Source organism: Danaus plexippus (assembly GCF_018135715.1).
Source record: "Danaus plexippus chromosome 13 unlocalized genomic scaffold, MEX_DaPlex mxdp_15, whole genome shotgun sequence".
NCBI classification, from domain to species: Eukaryota; Metazoa; Arthropoda; class Insecta; order Lepidoptera; family Nymphalidae; genus Danaus; species Danaus plexippus.
Genome location: NW_026869849.1, coordinates 5,319,658 through 5,336,230, shown reverse-complemented (window position 1 = coordinate 5,336,230; position 16,573 = coordinate 5,319,658). Strand labels below are relative to the sequence as shown.

Genomic DNA, 16,573 nt, shown 5'->3' with positions numbered 1-16,573 from the left:
GATCCCTTCAGTCATGTGTAAAGTATCGTTTTTTAGAAAATTATTTTTTTTTGTAACTGTTATGTGCATGGCATTCTTATTGCTAGTTTAGGACGTATGTATTTTAATATGACCTAAAATACCTATACTATTTATATATTTATTGTAAATTAAAATTAAGCAATTACTCTTAATTTAACAACATAAGAAAATTAAAACAAAAATAATATATACATGAAATAACTTCAACTCGTTCTAAATTGTTAGATATTACAATTTCAATACATAAAGGTGAAGAATTTATACTTTCCGTCATATTCGTAACTTTTAATACCTTTTATTCTAAGCGCTAAACCCGTGTGTTTCTCGGTGACTGAAACTATTTCGGATATTGCACACCGTATGAAATATAACCAGTATTCATATTATATACACAGATATGATACACACAGAGTGTTCGCAAACAAAGCATTAATTCCATTCCGAGAATGGGCCAGAGCAAATAAGCGAGATACCAATCGTGACTACAGGATTAAATACCGACCGGCATAACTATCCATCCCATTTGGTTAGCATAGTGAAGTAATTAAAAATGATTTTATTAAAATAACCGAATACTTTTTTTTATATAGATATTTACCGATTAAAAATATAATAGTTACAGTATTAAAGTTTCCGACCCTACAGAAATATATATATGTGTCTTAACCTGTATTGTGAGCGCCGACGTTGATAAAATGGCTCTCATAGATACTGTTGTTATAACATTAGTTTGAGATACGAACTCTTTAATATAGTTCATAATATTTCACTTTAATGAAAAATTACATAATTTTCTTCTTTAAAATAATATAAACTTGATATTTTCAGTTCTTTATTTCTTAGTTTGTTTCTAATATCCAAATTATTATTATTTTTTAATTTTAGGATAAATACTTGATTAATTAATAAATTTTCCTTAATAATTTATTAAAATTTAAATAATAAGAATAACTAGCAAATGAAAGATATATCTCATGATTCCTAACCTAGCGAGATATTAGATAATTATTAGATTAAGATTCCAAGGACTAATCAATCTGTTAAATAATAATTACTTTTTATCCCAAACACCACTACGCCGATGTGTCATGGTTCATAAATAAACCGAACATTTAAATCAATGATGACAAATCCGAGGCATCAATCTTCGTCAATCACGCACAACTAATGACTCTTGTGTGGTGTCAGCACGACTTGATGTGACGTTAAGGTCGCATTATCATCTCTAGACTAGGTTCACCTTACACTATACAAGTCTACCAATTGCTCTTACAGACACTGTACATAAATAAATGGATACCTATCAGATTATTGTGCTGTTATTTGTAAACCTTTTGTCTGGTCTGGACAGCTATAATTAAAATCTATCTAAGTATAGTTTCAATTACATATATGTTTTCCGCAAAATTCTCATTTAAAAAAATCGTTGTCTCTTAATTGTAGACAAAACTTAAGCTCCTAAAATACTTTTTTTTCGTAATAACTTTTTAATAGCGTTGAACTAATCTCACTGTTTACTCGTAATAATAATTTAAATAACTGGTTAGAACATTAGTTACAAGATCCAACTATGATCTTGATAAGTAGCGAAACACCAAAAATGGTAAATAAACATAAACCTTTTCTTGGATGTTAATAATAATACTGAAAAATATGAAACACAGCGGTCAGCCTATATCATAAATTAAAGTTATGTTACAACTAACGAATATGTAATATGCAGGCAAGTTACCTATAGTATGCTGAAGTAATAAAAGTTATTGCTATTAAGTTTTATTTCAGTGCTCTTTTTTATAACATAAAATGTTTTTATTAATTTTTAACTAGGATAATGAGAAAGCGTTTTTTTACTCTGTAACGCTTCTCCAGGAAATTTCATTTTTTATTAACAAAAAAGTTTCCCATCTAATTTTATAGAAAGGTCGATCTATTGTCTTCGATAAATATCAATCATTTCTAAATGGCCATGAAAATTATTATAAAAACAATGTCTCTCAAACATTAAGAGAATTTATTGAGCCTCTCGCTTATTTTGGGTATGGATGCCTTGAATGTTCGTAGAAAAGGTTCGTGATACTTTACATGAATCATTTAGTCCTAAGCATTTATAATAAATGCTACAGAAATTTCACAAAAAATTGACGTATAGTTTTTTAAGAGCAAATTAAATTTATCCAAATTAACTAACCTTACATTATAATATAGTTTATTTGTATTTAATCAACACAACTCAGTAATATGTTTTATTAATATTTGTCACACTTCTATTGACTTATTTTTTAATTTAAATGTAAAAATGTCTCATGTTAGCGAAAGAAACGCACCCTGGAGCCGCCAGAGAAAACGGCCGTTCTGAATATTTGGATTTTTAATATTTTTTCATTATTAAAAAGAAAAATCTTACTTAAAGTAACTTAAAACTGTCTAGTTTTAATTTAAAATCAAAGCTTACCACTCCGCGGCTATCTACTTTTAAAAATTATACTATTATTTGTACCTAAAGTTAGAATCTTTAAGTCAATATTGGCAATATGTTGGAAAAATTACAACATGTTTCATACATTATAAAATAACTGAATGAAAAACCCTTTCACCCATTTTTGTTTTTAGGCTTGTCTTTTTGTTTTCAGCGGAACTGATGTTTACTTACAAATAATAAATTAGTCTGGCACAATAGCTAACTTTGTATTTTATCTAGAACTGCTCTGTTCAAACATGGCTTTTACATCCGGTTAGGAATAGAAACTCATTACAAATATTAAAATAAGTTAACCCCGTAATAAGTCATTATTTTCATGTTAGAAATTTATTTTTCACAGTTTTAATAGTTTCAGAACGGATATTTGTATTGTAATATTTCATAGACATATATATTTATTATTATGTTCTTAACGATTAAGGAAATAGAAATTGGACGAACGGGGAAAAAGAAAATTATTATTAATTAAAATACATGACATGTTTTTTATAAAGCTTGTTTATTTAACATCATATTTTGCAAAATAGACAAATATACATCATTATAGTCATTTTACTTAAAAAATCCGCATAATTTAACATTAATATATTACAAGGTACACGCGTTATATATTATCGAAATAAAAAAAAAAACAAGTAGCAAAAAAAATTTACCAATACACAGAATAAATAACAAGAAATGAAAATAAGCATTTTATAGTTAAAATCTAATTATTGTCATGGGGCGTTTTAGTAGATGTTAAAAGGAATGAAAAACAATATATTTTTTACACCATAAAGACAACATTGATGCTTTCGGGACGGAAAATAAGCAAAAAAATTTAACAATTCAGATAATAAAGTTAAACACTGATATACAAAAGTATTTTAAAATATCGGCTCACTGAAAACAAAATACGCATAACATCAATTCTTTATTTTATTTATAACTTAAATAAAACATATTAATACTTTTCATATTTACATAGTCACTTACAAATAAATACAAAACCGGTGACATTCTGCCTGCACGTTTTCGCATAGAATAAACTAAAATATATAATCGGGTGGGAAATGTTTAATATGAAAATTATAATCTTTTGGGCCCCATAGCATATTACAAAAGAATTTGTCCTATTCAAGTGTAAATAATATTTCATGAGACATAAAAGAAAAAAAACACTGTAATGGACACGAACTAACGAATTAAATAGTTTCTAATATTTTACAAAATCCACTTTTCTATTTAATTTCTAATTCTTTCGTTATTTTATTCTTCGTTTTTTTAACATTCTAGTTTGCAAAAATTATAATAATTTATATGTCCATAAAAAAAGCAAAACACCAACCCATCACAAGCCGTGTGAGGGCCCAATCTTAATAAAAATAATGGCTCATGTGTTACATTACTTTATTTGAGGTTGTGTCAGCTGGATACAAGAATTTGTCACAGTACTCACTGATAACAATGATATGAACTGATGGAATCCAATAAACTTATACGCGGAAAGGTTTAAAGAACGACGGGATGAAAAGGACAACTGTGAAATTGTTTGCATCTGAACAAGTGTAGTACTGGCTAGTACTTTTCCAAGCTTTTAGTTTCGAAGTCGTATATCATTATATCACTGTAGAAACGAAGTATATATTTGATTAATACGTGTTTAAGATTATATACAAGTTGAAATAATGTTTTGTTTATCAATACATTTTATTAATAATAGAAATCAGCATGTGTTTAATGTGAACAATTTTTTTTGTTTCTGTTGTCATTGTCGATTCTTAATAATATATATTCAACAAACATTCGCTATATTTTTAGCGTTATGTAAAATAAATTAATAACTTACAATTATTTTTATATAATTCTTAATATATATTTAATTACAATATGACTAGCTTTCGTAAAGGAAATCAATCGCACCATACATTTTTCTAGTAGACTAATTACAATTATGGCACTAAAGTTGTCACTACGTCCAACTTTCAAACAGAAGGGACTCCATTTGCTCTTATACTATAACCATTAACATTGGTCACGATTTGTTATAAAAATATTAATTCTCTTAAAGATAATACTATCAATAGCCACAAGCTACAGTCGATGGCCCGCTTAAGGTAAAAGCGAATCTTTAAATAGAACAAAGTTCAATAAAAAAATTATTATAATATTCTCATTATATTTATTAAATGTATTTCATGTGTGATGAGTGTTAATTTTTATACAAGAGAATTTTCTATGAAGCCTAACAGCTTAGGCTTAAGCGGACCAAAGAACCAGTCGGTAACTTTTACATTAAAACTAAAATAGCTAAATATACCACGAAGCAATTTGTCTATGGAATTGTGCAATTGTTTCGTTAGTAACAGAGATAGGAACGAAAGTACGTTATTCAATAATAGTGAAGAATATTAGTTTTAGATATCTGGTATATTTAAGAAAATATCTTTTTTTCATTTATTTCATAATTTTAATAGGCCTATTATTATTTTTTTCGTTATCATATTCTGAAAAGATAACCTCTTTTGATTAAAAATTGAAATAATTGAATTCTTTCAACACGTAATAAAATAATGATATAAATAAATTTTTGCTTTTCGCTCCCAATGAAAAGTAATTACATCGGTTCAACGCGGTCATCAATTAAGGCGTATATTTCATTTTCAGCAAAATAAATATTTCAACAAATTACTTCAGAATAATTAATGTGAAAAACAAACGCTTCACTTGGTCCATTTGCACGACACACATTGTTTGTCCCAAGAATACATTATTCAAGGAGCAATACGCTATATCACAAACTTGCTCTTTCTGGGCCACTGAGGAACTTTGCGAAAACAGTGTAAGTAATCATGGAGGTAAGAATAATATTCAAATAAATAAAGACAGTATCGCAGAAAACCTAAAAAAACATCTATATTTTTATTAATGGTTAAGAAATGATAATTTAATATGTCATAATAATAAAAGAAGGTAAGATAAGATTCTTTAAACTATAAGGTAGCGTTTGGAATTACAATTGCATTTCATATTTGTAGATACAAATTCTTTTTAAGTACTTATTGATATCAATAAGTACTTAAAATTGTTGGAAAGTGAAAAAGAAAAAATAATCATCCAACGATAATTCCGAAGACTATCAAACTATAAGCAAATTATTATTTTTTATTTAAAAACTATAATAATCCTAAAGTTAATCACTAAATAATTGGACATCGCGGTATGCTATTTCTATCTACAAATGCCAGCAGTAACATTTCACAATACTAACAGAACTTAATCAAATAGGGTCCCAACATTTTCATACACTTCCATTTTTATTCTTATCCAGGGTAATACTGTAACTACATCAGTCTCAGCTTGAATTATACAAATGTGCTGACATTGTCACTACACGAAATCTCTTCGGCCGCCGTTGTCGATGCTACTTCGATCACTTACCACAGATACCTCTGACCCGTCCCTTTTCCGTCTGCACGCTTTGCACAATTTCGAAAACTGAGAAATAAATTAGACATAAATGTATGAAGCGGGTTTTTATATTATTTTGTCGTAAAAAAACAAAAGGCCTACTGAAGAATAGTAATAAATAAATAGTATTATTATTATCATACCTTAACAAATGAGCGGACAGGTTGTTGTAAAACAAAGATTGCGAAAATAACGACTCCTTGCAGCGCGTTGATCAGGTCGAAGATTGACCAAACAGAGACAGCATCAGATCCGGCGCCCGCCGCCCATGACACCACTTCCAATACCCAAGAGAGACCCATTATGACAGACAGCAAACAGCAAGTACGGAAACTGTATAAAAATTCCAATTTCAAATAATACATATAATATAAAAACAAAATTGAAGTTGTTTTTGGAAAAAATGTAAACGAACGTAAATAATGATAATAAGAGTCCAATCAGAACCTCTTCTAAAAATATATTTAAAATGCATAACCATCCACAAAAAATTCACTAAACTTCCTCCTGATAATCTAACTAATGGTTTATTTAGCTTACATTTTCTTATATTTCTTTAGCCTATGCGTGAAATTCATTTGTATCGGTTGCTGTTCCCGTGGAGGAGAAGCCGATCTCTCCTGAACGGACAATTGCTGACCCAATACTGTACTGAGTCTCACCCAGTCGTCTGATGTACTGAAGTCTGAATGTGCCATATCTAGTGCTAAAAGTACAAAAATAATATTATAATCAACACTCCCAACCAATAGGTAAAAAGAGTGATAAAATATTTTCTTACGGCTTAGATCTTTCAGCTTATCATAATGCTTAGCAAAAGCTCTTGATGTGAATAAAAATATTACAAGGTTGCTTAAAAGAATGACAGCCACAGGTCCATAGAAATAAGGCAAAGCCGCTTGATCCGCTGAAAAACAAGAAATATTATTGTTTTACTGTTAACATTCAGATCTTTTAAATATTGTTCTCACTATCATCTCAATAGAGTTGAAAATGTTTCCTTATTAATCAACGTATTATAATTGATCATAGTTTAGGAATAGGATTTAAAGAACTTACTTTTGAACCAGCAACCTTTGACCCCGAAGTTAGGTTTCAAATAGGTACTGGGTACGGCCGGGGACAAATCCATTGCTATTGTTACCACAAGTAATATAACCGGTAGAAGAATTGCATATGCACAGTACCATGCAAATCTTCGTCTCATGCTTCTTCTGCTTACAGAAGAATGGATATATCGTCTAAAAATTCAAATTAAGATTTAAAATTATAACACATACTAAATTAAATGTTTTTGCATAAATTACCTTACCTTACGTTCAAATACGTATCGAAACACATAACATTCAGCCAAAAGAAACACGACACGAAAGAAAACTGTATGAGATATGCTGAAACAAAAAAATGAAAAATTATTTAAAAAAATACAAAATTACATAATAAATAGTTTTTATAAGATTATATAAACTTACCCATTATTGTACAAGCTGTAACTGGAAATGCATGACCGGCCAATTGAGTAGCGGCCAAGCAACTAAAAGCTACAGCAAGGCAAATAGAGTGACAGGCTAATGCCTTCCCGTGAGTGTCCCTCAATTCCTTGATAAGTATATAAATACCAGCTGTCGCTATGAGAAACGGCACGGATATTATCAAACCTGTCAAAAGTGGTACAATATTTATTAAATAAGAAAGAATTAAGACAGGACCTTTAAAGGATTGTGTATATTAATTAAATCTCTATTTAAATCCTAAATTTACCTATAGCATAAGCAACAAGAGTAGCTGATGAATTTGCTTCCTCAATGGGTGTTTGAAAACATATTAAAGGAAGAGTGATTCCTGCTGGATTGGATTCATTCCAAAATGTTTCCATACAAAAATCTCGAGTACCAAGCAAAGGTGGTTGACTGTACGGTACGAATAGGGATCCATTAAATAATAGATAAAATTCATCTTCACTGACTTTATCTGGTTCCAATTTATACCTAGAAAAAAAAAAATTTTTAAAGACACTATAAAAATTAACCTATTAGATTAGCAAAAACACCGGTGCAGAAAAAGAAAAGTACAAACAGTGTAGAAAACTTTGTTATCAAACAACTTAACTAGTTTGCTAGTGTAATTGCAAAGAAACTTCGGTAGTAATACTAAATTCTAAATAAAATTAGGGTCATGTTAAACCACTGAAATTACCTATCGTAAGTGCAGGGGTTGCCAACAATTGTCTCGAAAACATTGCTGTCGTAATTCCAAATGTGCGTTTCGTTCGCCTTGTGGAAAATGGGTTGAAAAGTTAGTGTAGAACGAGTACAAACAGATTTTACTTTGCCATTTTCATAAGTAACTGTAAGATTCTGGCCGCTGGAACAACATTTCGGTACAACCGGCAATTGCTTCTTAACTTCCTCGTCCTGTCAAACAAAACATAATTGGGAGGTAATGTTGCATCTTCATAAATTAGGTTAACAATATAAAAGGCAATTTAAGAAAGGACAAGTCAATTTACTTGTCATATCAAAAATGATATATAGCACGGATCATATGACAACTGCCTAATCAAAATTCAAGACGACTATTTGAACTTTTGATGTATTCATGAAAGAAATCTGACTGAGGTTAAGGTTTTTGCTTTTAAAATTGGTCACGTAAACGTCGAAAATTATCCCTGAATTGAAATTGGAGGCAATTTATTTTTCTTAATTTTTCCTCTAGGCTAGAGATATAATGCAATGAAAAGCTGCTCTACGCGAACAAAACCACAAAATTGTAACTCACTAATATAAAACTCTTCAGACGTAAAACGAGATATGTAATGACTGTAAATACGCTTTTTGGATATTTAAATCCTATTATCACGAGAGGAACACTCATTTAAATACTCAAAAAATAAAGTAATAAAGAACGTTTAGAAATAGTGCATCATTATTAAAATGGAAAAGTCGTTTCCTGAGCGGAAAACACCTCACAAATGGCGGGGATCATCATAAAGCAACCATTACTACTCTCCTCTTGTTTGCTTGGATATTACGCCAGAATAAATGACACGTAAATAGAACTTAATCCGCTGGTTGGAATAGTAAATTACGCTTGCATTTAGATTTTCACTATTTTTGAAACTTTTACAAAAGAGAATTTGAACAGGGTTTTACTTTTTTTAATCTCCGATTTATTATCAAAATGCCAGCACGATTCTTTTTATAGTTATATCCTTTACGTCTAATTTAATGTTAGAGACTTAAATAAGCGCTTATTTTTAGCTTTAATTTGTTAGTAAAATGAAATCTGAATATCAGTGCTTACCAATTGTGTCATTACAACAGCCAGGCACGTTTCTAACAACCAGCGTGACTACCATATAGCTAATAATATTTACCTGCTATCATGTAAATAGCGGTATGAAGATATGCATAATTTCATAATTTTGCTCAGTCTGCATAACATACATAATAAATAAAGAGAAACTTGTAAATCCCGTATAAACTTTCCTAAGTAGCACAGGAGTTCAGTTGATAAAATGCAAATATTGTTTAACAGCGTAATTGTACGTCAAGTTTGTTTATTGCCTTTGAATACACACGGGTATTGGTAAAGTAGAGTGGTTTACAAAAATAGAATATATATTTTATTCAACTTGTTATTCTCATTTTAATTCAAAACCGTATAAAACTAACGTCCAGTTGACAAAAATATGAAAGGTATTGACTAGCACACGAGCTCTCCAGTACACAACTTCGAAACGTTGGAACTATTTTGTTTTACGATTTTTCCTGTCTGTAAAAACATTCGCCGAACACAGGTCGTGACGTCACTGTCAACTCGTGTAACAGGATCGCGTCGGAAACCCGTAAATATTTACCTTTTCCTCGAAACTTTCGCATTGCTCAATTACGGTTATTTATGTCCAAATAGATATTGATAGTACCATGACATGGCCTTTATAAATATACACTCCACGATATGTTAATTACATAAATAAAAAACAATAAACAATGACCACCATTTATATAAAACAATATGGCGTATTTAGTTGAAATAAAATTTTAAAAGGAATTCATTGTTTTTTTTTACATAGGAATTTACTATGTTTCAATTCACTAACTATCCTTTTAAATTTTGAATAACTATAAAGAATATAAAATATTGGCTTTCCGCACGTAACATCAAACTTTGTCCAAACTCATTCTTAACCTTAATAATATTTTTTTTTAATAAAAACGGATACAAAGTATAATGTACTAGGCATGTATAAGACAAATAAATAAAAAAATATTAAATGTTATTATTGGTATTAAAAATTATTTCTTTACTGTAAAGAAATATTTTTATAAATAGAAAGTAAAAAAAAATGCCTTCTGAAAAATATTTTGCAACGTACGAAATTCTTTAGACCAAAAATCATGTAGAAGTATTTTCCTCAAAATATTTTCAGTATTTCGTCAACGCTTCCTTTTGACGGATAACTGTTGAAAACGTGATATAAGACAAAAATAAAAATGTCTTTACACGAAAAACCCGGGTATTATTTATTATATAAATACATAATTATAATAAAGTTCTCGTATGTGTTATAGCGACTAACGGATAAATGGACCGAAAATGTTAGATTGCTTTAAGCTCAATCCGAAGTCAACAATTTGTTTTGCAATGCTCCAGTATGAAACTACTAGTTTACCCAACACGACCTATAAATTAAAGCTTGGATTGACCTTTTCAGATAGTCTTAAGCATCAAGAATGTCTCATCTAAAACTCTATTCTTAATGTCTCTGTTGGCAATGAAGTTTTAGCGGTGCAAATAATCTAGTACAATTCAAATTTAGTTGAATGTTCGTCGATATAACAAGTAACTTGATGTAATTAAAACTGATCACTAAAGTAATCTATAAATTAAAGAAATATATAAATTGCAAAATTTTATTAAATACATTATCATATACTCGTAGTTGTTCGTTACGACTAAAGATATTTTAATTTAAATATTACTTATACTTGTACATTCATTTAATAATATCCTCTTAACTTTCTTTCCCATGACTGTGATGTTATGTAAACAATTCATAGTAAATAATCAATAGAAAAATAGCAATAAATTTCCATTTGCATTCGAAAATAGTGGTTTTGAATTTGTCCTAAGAAACCTTTGTGTTCTGACAGGCATTTCAATGTACATAATATGATTGTGCTACACGCATGACTGGGATAAGGGCCTTTACACACTAAAAATAAAATAAAAACACGATAAAATAAATTTTTAACCCTTTTTCGAAATTTCTCAACAATTTAAATATATTATAGAAGATCATGATCTTATATACATATTTTTAACACCTTTGTTCAAGGTGGACATATTTGAGCACTTCGCTTAAAACTACGTAGAACGGACAAATTAAAATATAGAGTTATTATAAAGTTAGATCAAGTACTTCAACCATTTCATTGTGAGCGAGTTATTAGTACCGTGCAGGCGAGTCACGTTTCGTTGAAATAAGTAGCATCGCAAGGAATGAGGTAAACAGCGTCGAACTTTGTCATGATCTAAACAAAACCCGAATAAACCCCGACATATTGTTTAAGCCCGTCGTATAGAAACTTTACTTATTTATACATAAACTGTAAATTTTTCATATAATTAGTAAATCGAAAAAAATATATAAGATGATTTTGACAAGCGTTCAAACCACAGCAAACTAATTTTCTACAATTATAAATAAATTGAGAATCTATAATATAATATGCTTAAAGTGAACTTACACCATTAAATGTAAACATTTATAGCTTACAAACAACTTATGATTCAGATTATCAGAATAGATATTCTAAGCGAGAAATAATTCGAGAGTCGTTTTATCAGAAGGGTTGAGGTGGCGCGTGGTAGGTAATAGAAAGTAAATATTTGCGGAGATACATACTCGTACAAAGTAACGACGTTTTACTATATACGAGATAAGATTGGAGAATATCTTGATAGTCCTATGTTTAAAATAACCGTTGATTTTATAATAAACATTTTTTTCTTTTTGGTATTAATTTATTAATAATATTTGACGGTTAATTGAACGCTTAAAAATAAAATTAAAAAATAAGAGTTCAGGTTATATGATGCGGTAAAGTCTTGTTCCCGTTTAATTTTTAATTAACTTAACCAGAGCTAAAGAATTCGAACGAGTATTTCATGAATTATTTTAATGGCACGTTATGTGGAAATGCAGTTGGTGGAGAGATAAGGCAAATTAATTTCTTTTATTTTTGCTAATCTGACATCGCAATCTCGCCGCCCTAATATATATCGCTTAGTATTTCTGCTGTAGACAGCTGCGTTTGTACTTAACGATATTTATTTCGGCACTTTGGCCAGTATCTCTGTGGAGAGAATAGTCATATTAACAGTATTCCATCTTGAGAGTAAATTCGGTGCGTGGAGGCTTCGGGCAATCTCTTTAAGTGGCCTCCGTAGAGACTGCCTTATCGGACTTTATTAGTTATTTATTCTGAGATAGAACCCGGCGCTTGGGAATGTCCTTCATTTAAATTGCATTATTTTTTCTTTCAGCTTCACGTGATACGCCCAACTTATTAGCGGCATATGTTACGTAAGAGAATCGGGTTTCTGGGTCATTCATTAATTTATATTGGAAGTGAAATGCAATTCAATCAACAGAACTTAATATACTTGCTTGTATTTTTGTAAATAACATAAATTATTTTTAATTATAATATAACTTATATCTACTAATATAATTATAATCACATAACTTATACACATTTTTATTATTTTAAACCTGTTTGCGTAATTTAAACAGCTTTTATAAATGACAGATGTCAAAATATGCACTTGAACATGTCAAACCTCAGGAGGATTTCATTAGCGTCAGAATATACAACGACATCGAAGTTTAAAAAAATATATATATTTCGTGTTTAAATAATATTATTGAACTTGTGGCTTTCCAGCAATAAACTGCTAAAGTTTTATTGGTTTTAAATTACAATATTGTTTCACATGCACAGTTACTGTATGTAATAAGAAAAAAAATAAATATGTGCATGTCCTTCTGTATTTCTACTTGTTTTCCAAAAATATTGCCAGAATATTTTCTGCTGTTGCTTACTTAAGTTCGTACAAACGGAAAGGTCAATTTGGAAAAGCTGATGGGATTTTAATGAGAAATTCAGTGGATGATAGAGAAATTTGTAGGTTAATAAAGGCTTTAGCATCACGTTTTATTTTAAAGCGCTATATTGTTAGATTTTATAGAACAATATCTGACGGCCATTCCATGACGAGCACAACGTAAAGCGACTGCCATAAAACTTGTATTTAATAGCTTGAACCGGCTTATCTCCTGACATGACAGCGGCTACCGACTGACACTCATAGATAAAACACCTCCGCAACACCATTCTTTGAAATTACAAGAAATTTCATTTAATTATCTTAATAAGACGTTTGATATTATAATGTGAACAAGACGTATACGAGTTTTAAATTATTGGTATGTAATTTATATATCAAACGGTCGTAATTTTTGAAAAATGATTCAAAGCTCCCACTCACGCTGGATTATAGTCGTTGTGCGTTATGTTAATTGAAGTGTAGTGAACTTTATTACATGTATAGGATTGAAACCAGTTCTTTTACATTAGCACCCAAGAAGCACTGATCTTAACGGTATTTGACGTAAGTGATTTGTAAATAATCTTTAAATACAGCTGTCAAAGGATAACATGTGACATTTGTTTACAATTTTTGACGTATAAACTAAAACAAACGAAACGAAACGATAACGTCACTGTCAATGACGTATAAAAAAAATTAACAAAACAGATTCAATAGAATGAATGAAACCCATAGATAAAAAAACACGCAAACCAGTGATCAGAATCGTGTTATTCGGTTCATGAAATGTATAAAGTTTGTCGCACGTACAAACAGATATCTCCGCCCACGTTTACATTACAGCATATCAGTTAAATAGAACATTTCCTTGGCGGACTTAATTATTGGCATAAATCACTACAATCGGAGTACGGCATCAATATTATGAAATGTTTTTGTTTTGTATTCAATACAGTTTCGTTCCGAGGTTGTTGTGGTTTGTTAGAGCTTTAAATAAATCCGTTCATATTATATGGATATACATATATTAAAGTAAAATAACTTATATAAAAATTACTTACAGCTAGCATAAGTATAATTAATGATAATTATTCTAAAAGTAGTGGACCAATATAGGCTGATGATGATGATGATGATGATTCTAAAAATATCAGAAGATATAAACCAAATGTTCTCATTACACACTTATTTGGAAACCCATAATATAAAAATTATTATAATTTTTATTAGAGGATCGAAGAAGATCAAAAATGATCACTATTAAGTAATATACGTTACTTTACTTTGTTTGCACACTAGCATTTTTTATATTGCATAATGATTTCACAGTTTACAAGCAGCCTCTAGTAGTTTATAGGCGATCTCTTCTATCCCATAATATCCAGAAGGATAATTGCTTCAGAGAACTCATTCATAAAATAGCATCAGAATAGTACGTCATTGACTCCTCGCAGATTTATGAAACAAGAAATGGATCATCATCATCATCATCATCATGATGATAATACCCTAAATACCCTATAACTTGAAGCGTATCATAAAAATGCAGATACGACAATTTAAATAAAACTAATATTTTCAGATTACAATGCGTTATATTATTATTTTAAAACTACATACTCCTTCCGTTTCGATTACTTTGCAGTTCGCAGCAACCGTGATTACGGGCAGACGAGATGAAAAAAATATATAGATATCATTATACGAAAATTTCATCAAACTTAAATTTTGTTTGAGTTTATCGTTATATCGATATAGAGAAATATCAGGTATATATTTCTGTAAAGGGAATTGTCCTTACATCTGCATTATTTTTTTATTGTTATTGTACCTTATATTGATAAATTATTACCGCATCGTTGAAACAAATTGAATTGCCCAAAGGTCGTGACCGTTCTATTTATTTGAACAATAACTATCGTTTAGATCACGCATTTTGTATTTCATAAGCCTATAACCTCAACTAACCCTAGTATTCAATTGATTGCGGAGATTGTCCACATTCCATCGTCGCTACATTTGTCTTTTCCGACTGCATCGGAACAATGACTGACGGTACGTTCAGGTAACAACGAGTCCAATATTTCGTCAAATATTAAGCACTAGGTTTTGCCCTTGGCTTTACATTAATCCCTGATGTTTCATAACATGTTTTTGTTTTAAATTTGACCAGTTTTCGATATCAAACAAAATTACTATCGAACTTTCTGAACAATCTATACATACATAAAGCCTTATAGTGTAACGGACATACAACCTGAGTTTACAATATTAATATATTATTTAATCGGAAATATATATAATTTTGGTTTAATTATGTAATAAAAGCACAAAGATCTCAAATGAGGCACACTTTCTATAATAAATGTTTATTTGCAAGACGTAGTGGATTCATAAATTGAAAACAAGACAGCTATGTAAATTGTAATTGTAATTTATGTTACAGCCGCAGGACTTTCATTATGTTAGAAATATTATATTTATTGAATGATTTGTATAAAATTTCAATTAAACAGTCCATGCCCATAAAATAGTAAGAGTTCCGAATGGGTCGCATAATTTAATATCTATTATAGTACCTAATTAATTAACCCACACATTTTGTAAGGTTGATTGAAATTTAAAATATGCATATGAGCTCAAGAAAGCGATCATATCTGCACTTAACACGCAATATTCAAAGGTGCTTTATAGTTAATGAAGCCCGTGTTATCGAATGTTTCAATAAATTCTCATCAAGATAATATTCGTCTCATACACGCGATCCTTAGCTGAGATCCATCTCGTCAAGATGGCTTGCGTGAAAGATAATGGAAGGTAAATATTTGCTGGGGATGCTGCGAGTGCGTTCGCTTTGTACTTCGAAGAAGTGACATATTTTTTTACATAACTTACGCCTTACAAATTTTTTATCACAACATTGTTATATTATACGACAATAAACAGTTACGTATTTACGACATCTCATTTTGGGTATTGACATTAATATTCTGGTTTGAAAAATAGTGGTAAATATTAATACCTATTTATACATAAATAATAAATTTCTACATTCTGATGCAAAATTATTTATGCATTCTTGATTCAAGAAAATAATATATATTATTCAACTGATCAAAAGAAAAATCTTCTAAAATTTTCCTGAATCATATTTATATAACGCTTATAGTAACAATGGACACAGTTGACATCCGGCTAAATAGCCCAACACACTAGAACGTGCTAGAAGCTAAAGTATACATGATCTTTTTCATTTTAAATCCACACAAGTTCACACATCAACACGGAACCCGTAAAGCAAGTGAGATAAAGCTAGTGTATATGTTAGGATTATATTATAATGAATAATTTATTAATGGTTAATGCATATTTGATGTAGTCAAAGAAGCAGAAACACCCTTGTTATTTCTTAACGACAATCGTCCCTGTTATGACAACACTCGAACAGCTTAAAGTCATCTTAAAAGGTTCCGACAATTTGACAACTTCCATTGCGCGAAATTA

General features: G+C 29.9%; 1 protein-coding gene across 1 annotated transcript in view; it reads right to left on the bottom strand.

Moving 5' to 3' along the window:
- Nucleotides 1–2,980: 2,980 nt before the first annotated feature.
- LOC116770225 (G-protein coupled receptor Mth2-like) overlaps nt 2,981–16,573 on the bottom strand; it is a 36,546-nt gene continuing 22,953 nt past the window's right edge. The window contains exons 2-10 of the mRNA XM_032661610.2: nt 8,147–8,364; nt 7,712–7,938; nt 7,423–7,608; nt 7,263–7,341; nt 7,010–7,191; nt 6,732–6,857; nt 6,491–6,656; nt 6,094–6,283; nt 2,981–5,977 (exon numbers count right to left, since the gene is read on the bottom strand). Coding sequence (XP_032517501.1) covers nt 5,870–5,977; nt 6,094–6,283; nt 6,491–6,656; nt 6,732–6,857; nt 7,010–7,191; nt 7,263–7,341; nt 7,423–7,608; nt 7,712–7,938; nt 8,147–8,364 — 1,482 coding nt within the window. The 3' untranslated portion in view covers nt 2,981–5,869. The remainder of the gene's footprint in view (nt 5,978–6,093; nt 6,284–6,490; nt 6,657–6,731; nt 6,858–7,009; nt 7,192–7,262; nt 7,342–7,422; nt 7,609–7,711; nt 7,939–8,146; nt 8,365–16,573) is intronic.